The following is a 7,729-nucleotide window of genomic DNA, read 5'->3' as shown; positions in this document are numbered from 1 at the left end:
TAAAAGAAGCTACAGAAAGGCCGGACTGCGAGCAACCTTGTATGGTAGCCGGGCCGCAATTCCATGGCCTTCGCAAAGACCCGCGCCTGCGCACTGGAGACCCGCGCGTGCCCGCGCCGACTTTCCTTCCCACGGCCTCCCTTCCCGCTCCTGCGCACTAGGACCCATTTCCCGCAGGCCAGCAAGACGGGAGACCTATTAGATGGCCTTTCTTACTGACTGAGTTGGGAGAAATTGGTTCGTACTTGAACCTGTTGTCTCTCCCTTCCCAGTCTGTGAGATCCAATTGACCCTAGAGGGGAGAGACCCTATCCTGGGGCTTTCCGGGAGCTGACGGGCGCTCAGGTATCCAGCAGGGTGGTGAGCGGGCTCACCCGGCAACCACGTGGCGGGCCTCCGCCAATCGGCGCGCAGACCGCACTTTGCAGCTCAGCTTCAAACAAACTACCGTGAGGCGAGAGCTGCCTGTGGGGCCCCGCCCCCTCGCCTGGGTCTGGGGCCCTGCGAGACGGCGGGCGGGTAGGGGCGCCGAGAGCGGGGGCGGGGCGCAGTGGTCGAGTGACGGCCCGCCTCACCTATTCGGGGCCCGGGCCGCGGCGCGGTGGGCCCCGTAGCCAATGGGCGGGGGCGGGGGGCGGCCCGGCCGACGGGGAGGGGGAGCCCGCGGCTGGGGGACGCGGGGGGAGGAGGGGGCGGGCTCCCAATCCGGTTCCATCCGGTTCTCCCACCGCCCCCGCCGCGGGTCCCAGCAGCTCGGGCGGCGGGAGGAGCGGCAGCGGCCAGGCAGCACAGGTTCGCGAAGGCTCTCGGCGCGCCGCGGCCCGCAGGCACCCGGCACGCGCCCGCCCTGCCGCGACGATGCCCAAGAGGAAGGTGAGCGGCGGCCGCGGCCCTCACACGCCCCCCTCCGCCGCCCGGCCGGCCCCGGCGCCCCGCGAGGCCCAGGCCCGCCGCGCTCTCGGCAGCGCTGGGCCCGGGAGGCGTCCGGACCTGCGGCGGCGGGCGGGCGCACGGCGGCCCCGGGCGCGCCGTTCTGGAACGTTCGGCGGCCCGAGGAGCAGGGTGGGAGATTCGAACGCGGCGGCGGGAAGCCGCTGACGTCACGCGGCCGAGCATTGTTCTCGCGGGCGGGCGGGCGCTGGGCTCGCGGGCACTTTTGTTTGCGGGCTGCGTCCACTCGTCGTCTGCTTTCTCCCGCAGGTCAGCTCCGCCGAGGGGGCGGCGAAGGAGGAGGTAAGAAACCGCTCCTCTTCTCTCCCGGGGGTGGTTTCGGTTTGCACCGCACCCCGCATTCCTTGCTCATTTTCCTTTTTTTCTCCCAAAGCCCAAGAGGAGATCGGCGAGGTTGTCAGCTGTAAGTAAAGCGAGCCCCCTGACCTCTCTTTTCCGTGAGATTGTACCCAGGGAAGAAACTCAGTGCTATCTTTGCCTTTCAGAAACCGGTTACTGCAAAAGTGGAAACGAAGCCAAAAAAGGCGGCAGGAAAGGTAGGTTTCACACTCACCTTAAGAGATCGTGGTGTCTTCGAAATGCTGCAGTGCTACCTCACGCGCATTGCCAGCAGCTGAGATCTTGACTTTGAGAATCTCGAAATCAACTACAGTTTGAGGTCATAATCTCCTAAAAAGTCATAGTGTTACCTTATTTATCACTTTAATTCTGTGTTATAGTAACTTCAATAAACAATGCTTTTTCTAGTTTGGGTAAAATACAGTAGATGTAGTTATCATCCCGGTTTACGGGAACATAATGTATCACCTTAATGCTGCTGCAGAATTTGGGAAACTTAAGACGGCCAAAAATATTGAAGAATAACTTTCGCTTACCAGGGAAATCCATTCTTTGTGTTGTGTATGTTTTGGTTAGGGGTCCTCTGTTGGTTGCATGCTTGTACTTCCTCTTTTGACAATATCAGCAAGGCTAGGACTGAGGCCAGTAGATAGGGAATGTGTAAGTTTTTGCATATAAGGTGCTCGAGGCAAGGTAGGGGGACATATCTTATGTCCAGGGGTAGATCAAGAGCTGTGTTCTCTGAAAACATGATTAACAGTCTTCTAAAAGTATTTTATATACCATTATATGTATAGGAGTTCACTAAGTTATTTTATCGTGAATAGTATCGTGGTTGCTGCTCTAGAATAGATCCATGATTGCTTTATTCACATTGCCGGTCTTTGGGTAGTTGTTGGATATATACATGTAGGTTTGAAAACTTTTAAGTTGGAAAAGCTAAATGTGTGCATGTTATTTGTAACTTTGTGTTTGGATTTAGCATTGATGCCACCCTCTATAAAGCTCTTCCTTGTTCTTCGGGGGAAATTCATGGTGTGATTAATTTCTGTTTACTCAAAACTTAAGTGAGAGTTTGCTATTAGAAGTCTCTCCCCAAAATCCTTATCGTCATTACCCCTTTCCTAAAAGTGTAGGTGAAAGATAAACACTGCATAATCAAAGATTCCTTTCATTTCATTCTTTAAACATTGTACAGAGCTGAGTGTAAAAATCTTAACGTTTTTTCAATAGAAAGTTCTGTTTGTGATCCTTTTTAAGAGGGTTCAAGGAAGGTGTAGGCGTAGTATGTCAACTTGAAATTTCTTACACCAGAAAATAATGGGATAATTCTGTATGAGAAATAAGAGTAGGCGGGAAAAATAGTGGCTCTTGTTGCAAAAAGTCTGCTTGAACAGTGTACTGTTTTATTATTACACGTTTTATTATTTGCTTTTTTAAATAAACTGATTGGATGGAATACTATGCCTGTTTTCTCAAATTTTTCTTTTCTTTAATTTTTTTAAAAATTTATTTTTATTGGCAGTCTTGGGTCTTCGTTGCTGCGTGCAGGCTTTCTCTAGTTGTGAGTGGGGACTACTCTTCGTTGCAGTGTGCGGGCTTCTCATTGCAATGGCTTCTCTTGTTGCCGAGCACAGGCTCTAGGACCACGGGCTTCAGTAGTTGCAGCACGCGGGCTCAGTAGTTGCAACTCGCGGGCTCTAGTGCACAGGCTCAGTAGTTGTGGCATGTGGGCTTAGTTGCTCCGCGGCATGTGGGATCTTCCCGGACCAGGACTCGAACCCGTGTCCCCTGCATTGGCAGGCGGATTCTTAACCACTGTGCCACCAGGGAAGCCCAAAGTTTTCTTTCTTTATTTACCTGCGTCTGTATTTTGATTTGCCCTAAAATTTTTTTTTAATGAAAACAGTTCAAATTTTACCTCCAGTTGGGTTTGGGACATCAGTTATAATCAACAGGTAAGTTTTCACGTCAGTGTTTCTTGAGAAACAAACCTGTCAGTTCAGTTTTCCCAAAGGAAAAATGATGGGGAGAGGGGAGGAGCCTTTTTCCCCTTTTAGTTTCAATAATATATCTTTGTCTTTATAACCGAATCGTTTTAAAGCCTTAAAAAGGAGGTAAAGCTTTTGATGTATTGATTACCATACTACGGACGTGTTGATTTATTTTGTTTTGTGTCACTTTCCGGCTGTTGATAGTTAAAATGGTATTATTTCAGTCCAGGCTATTGCATAGTTCTGTTTTCACGTTTCAGGTTTTACATTTTTATGTTACTGTGATAATGGTTATTAAATTAATGAGAAATCTAAAGAAATCAGATTATAAAAGAATCATTTTTAAATACAGAAACGATTGTCACACTTCATGGTGGCAACGTATGTAGCGGTGTTGTCCCAAATATGTTTGTTTAGGTAATTTATTATTCTAAAGATACTGAATTACTAGTAGTTGTCATGCATTCATGTATGGAATGCCATTATAGAAGTATCGGTCACTATTGGTCTTAACTAAGTCGGCTGTTAACTACATTCTCTACTTACAGGAAATACTTAAGTGTCTCCTTCCCAGTTGATGGTGTCCAGAAATACTGTTTTATATTACTTTAAAGTGGCTTAACCTTTGAATCTCTTATCATCATACTAACACCTGTGCTTTTCAGGTTCTTCAAACACCTAAATGAAAACGATAAACTCAAAATTGATCCTTTTAGTTACTTCTTATATGATATCAAGGGACTAACTGTAGCAGAACTGTAGTAGAATAGTCAGTCTGACCTTAACAACATGGTGCTTTTCTCAGGTGAAAGGTCTTAACTGTGAGGGTAACCATCTTGTCAAGACAGTGGTTTTGATTATTTTTCCTGCTTAAAGAGTTTGGGGGTAGGTAGGGTTATATTGGGGAAGCGATTCCTCCAGCATTTCTTCACTTCATTTGTTCTCTCATGTGGAACTTTAGAGAATAGTGGGTAATTGAGAAAGTGGAGAAGGGTTGTAGCTGAGGCTTTAGGTTTAATTAGGTTTAATTGTTGTAAGTCTGATGACGCTTGGTGTGCAGGTGCTGTTAGGGGTCTCCTCAGTGTGCTGTGTGGTCCTGATTACTGGGGGTGGACCTTAAGGTGTGTCCTGTAACTCAGAGTGACAAATGACCACATTAACATTGCAACTGCGGTGGATGCAATCTCTCTAGCAAGTCAGAAAATGTTAGTAAGTGCAGAGTTGATACTTAAAATATATTCTTGTTCTGTCACAGGATAAATCTTCCGACAAAAAAGTGCAAACAAAAGGGAAAAGGGGAGCAAAGGGAAAGCAGGCTGAAGTGGCTAACCAAGAGACTAAAGAAGACTTACCTGCAGAAAACGGAGAAACTAAAAATGAGGAGGTCAGAAGTGTTTGTGTGTTGTTCATTTTGACTCTGAAGAGTAGATAATAAACTATATTTTTATGTAGCAGATAAGGCAGTCTTTATCCTTTAGGTTATTGAACAGAGTTTTGTACAGTAACTCCCAAGTGAATGGACAGATTATTTTTATGCATTAGATCCTATTTGAAAATATATGTGTAAATGGGTTTTTTTAAGTGAGTGAACAAGAAATTGTATTCAGAATTTCAAAATCAGATTCATGATCTTTATTGTATATAGGGTTCATTAATTTAATTGCTTGTGTGAGTTTTAAAAAAGATTTAATTTACTAAATGGTATAACACATTTTTCTTTCTTTAACATGACCTAGGGGTTTTCTTTAAACAAATATTCTAGTTTTTTTTTTTCCCAAATTGCCATGTGTAGAACTGTTAATATAATCTTGTTTGGTTTTTATATTCTGGATATTGCTTTAAATTTTTTTAATTGATTCTCATTTGTCTTATTTTTCCCACTTTCTAATAAAGAAGGCTTATTTTTCTTAAAAGCCACTTGTCTAGGATTAAGTAGTAACTTAGATTAAGCAATTAAAAAGATTGATGTCCTTAATCTTTATCCTTTTAAGCTCTGAGAAAAAGAGGTTTTACCTTAAAAAAAAAAAGTGTGTTGCAAGGTTGTGGTAAATAACTTTTTAAGCCAAGCCTTTTTTTTTTAACATTGGCTAAGCAGAAAATATAAATAGAATATTAATTTTTAGACTTTTATATTTATAGATCAGATTTTAACGTAATAACTACTTACTCCCCCGATTTGCAGTCACAAATTCCTAAATCTAACCCCAAGTCAAATATTATGTGATAGTAAGATGAAATTAATCCAGTTATAAGGGGAGAATGAGGCCTTCTGAGCCCTTTTATCAACTACAGTTGATTCTCGTTATTCATGATGGTTGTGTTCTATAAGGTTGCTCTGTATGCTGGACAGTTGCTCATAGTGGAAATTCTCAAAATGTTCTCATCACAACATTTCCATCAACAGATCAAACCATAACCTTATTTTATGTGTGTCTGTTTAATGTATGTTTTGGGTAAGTTAATATTGAACTCAGGGCCAACAGAAACAGCACTATAACTCGTGCCTCAGTGAAGCTGTCTAACGTGTGTCTTCTCCACATGGCACGTCACAACCTTCTTGCATAGCACGTAGTACTGGACAGCACTATACTTGTCTAGTAAACATTGTTGACCAAAAGCACAAAAAAAATGTGAAATGTGTGGCACTAAACAGAGTGTGAAAAAGATACTTGTTTACAGTGTTACAGCTGAAACAAGGCAGAAGGGCCTCAGCTGGGAATGTCTGTGTCGGGTGACTCATATTTTTGCTGCTCTGTATCTGCACGTATATGACCATGGAACATGAAACATGAGTATTGATTTGGGGTTACAAATAAATTTTAGTGAGTCAGTAAATTTATAAATGCAGAATCTACAAATAATGAGGATTGAATGTATTGTTAAGACTTAATAATAGTAACGAGTAAAACTTACACTGTATTAAATGCTAAATATCTCTAACATTATAACACTGACACAGAAGTCAAATGTTCTATCACTGTTTTTCCTTTGATTTTGCAGAGCCCAGCTTCTGATGAAGCAGGAGAGAAAGAAGCCAAGTCTGATTAATATCACACACCTGGTCCTATCAGTGGTCCCTGTTTCCCTTCTTGTACAATCCAGAGGAATATTTTTATCAACTATTTTGTAAATGCAAGTTTTTTAGTAGCTCTAGAAACATTTTTAAAAAGGAAGGAATCCCACCTCATCCCATTTTTTAAGTGTAAATGCTTTTTTTTAAGAGGTGAAATCATTTGCTGGTTGTTTATTTTTTGGTACAACCAGAAAATAGTGGGATATTGAATATGGGAGGCTTTGATTGTCTTGGGTGTCAGCTTAACATTCCACAGATGGAGGGTAGCTTTTATATCCTATAATACAAAGCATACTACATGGCAGTTTGGAGTCAGTTGCGCATTTAATGTCTTAAACACTTTAAATTACTTCTCTTCCCACGTTGTTTTTGGTAGAATTGTTTCCTAAAGCAAACCACTCACCCCTTGATCTTGGCTCTCCTGGGCAGAGTTTTGTGCACTCTGTAACATCTTTGGTCGTGGTAGTCCAGTTCTTCTAGTAACTGTTAATGTGCTGTGAACGATTGACAATTTGAGTATGTAGTGTATGTGATATTAAATTGTGAATTAGTGGGACTTACGATGTAACAGCATATCAATATTTGAAGATATTGGTACTTGATATCCTGTGAAGGAAGATTTGCCCCCAAATTTTAAGCTGGAAAGTCACTGGAATAACTGTTCAGAAAAGAATCACAACTACATGATTTTTTAGGTTTTTGGTACGTATGTTGAGAATTGTGTACAAATTGAAATGTCTGTGTACTGATCCTCAAAACAACAAATAAAATCTCAATTATGAAAGAATTTCTTGGAGCACATGGATTAAGTTGTGGTTTAAATTTCATTTTAAAGAATTTTCACATTTGTTTTTCCAAAGTCTTAATAAAATTTTGGAAGAGTGGAATACTTCATTTTTTCTGTAATACTTCAACAGTGTACTTTGAAGATGCTTTTGTGACTAAATTGGTTTAATGGGAAATCAGTCCCCTGTTAATTATTCACTCTCCCTATGAACTACGCTTATAAATACTGAATAAGCTAGCACGGGATCTTATAGGTTTGTATTTGTGTATTTTCGAGATTCGCTTTCATGCAAGTCCTTCCCTCTGTTTTGCCGTCTAAATAGTCCTTAGAGGTACTGGACACTGCTGCTTTGGCAAATGCAGAAGTGGAGCCAGAGATGGCATCTTGCCAAGGTCACCACTAAAGAGGGAGAGGCCTTGGAACGAAGTTTAGAACTCTACGTTTGATGTTATTTTGCCTGTGGACTTGATTAGTAGGAGGCAAGAATGCTTTAAAAATTAGTCCTTGGGGGGACTTCCCTGGCGGTCCAGTGGTTAAAACTGAGCTTCCAGTGCAGGGGCCGCAGGTTCAATCCCTAGTTGGGGA

General features: G+C 42.7%; 1 protein-coding gene across 2 annotated transcripts; it reads left to right on the top strand.

The window, feature by feature from the left end:
- Nucleotides 1-329: 329 nt before the first annotated feature.
- Nucleotides 330-7,162, top strand: HMGN1 (high mobility group nucleosome binding domain 1). Of its 2 annotated transcripts, none has more exons than XM_049709929.1 (7): nucleotides 330-345; nucleotides 750-873; nucleotides 1,201-1,233; nucleotides 1,325-1,354; nucleotides 1,437-1,487; nucleotides 4,540-4,668; nucleotides 6,285-7,162. In XM_049709929.1, the coding sequence occupies exons 2-7, from the start codon at nucleotides 859-861 to the stop codon at nucleotides 6,330-6,332; spliced, it is 306 nt and encodes a 101-aa protein (XP_049565886.1). In that variant the 5' UTR covers nucleotides 330-345; nucleotides 750-858; the 3' UTR covers nucleotides 6,333-7,162. The 2 variants fall into 2 exon arrangements, with proteins under 2 accessions (XP_049565886.1, XP_004264617.1); XM_004264569.3 differs by lacking the exon at nucleotides 330-345 and adding an exon at nucleotides 505-519.
- The last annotated feature ends 567 nt before the right edge of the window (nucleotides 7,163-7,729 follow it).

Source organism: Orcinus orca, chromosome 5 (assembly GCF_937001465.1).
Source record: "Orcinus orca chromosome 5, mOrcOrc1.1, whole genome shotgun sequence".
Taxonomy (NCBI): Eukaryota; Metazoa; Chordata; class Mammalia; order Artiodactyla; family Delphinidae; genus Orcinus; species Orcinus orca.
The sequence above is the reverse complement of the archived record's forward strand: the minus strand, read 5'-3'. Positions and strand labels throughout refer to the sequence as shown.

Excerpts from the sequence above, each read along its gene's own strand:
- HMGN1 (XM_049709929.1), top strand. Across the intron at positions 1,488-4,539 it reads CAAAAAAGGCGGCAGGAAAG|GATAAATCTTCCGACAAAAA; the intron begins GTAGGTTTCACA and ends GTTCTGTCACAG. Across the intron at positions 4,669-6,284 it reads GAGAAACTAAAAATGAGGAG|AGCCCAGCTTCTGATGAAGC; the intron begins GTCAGAAGTGTT and ends TTGATTTTGCAG.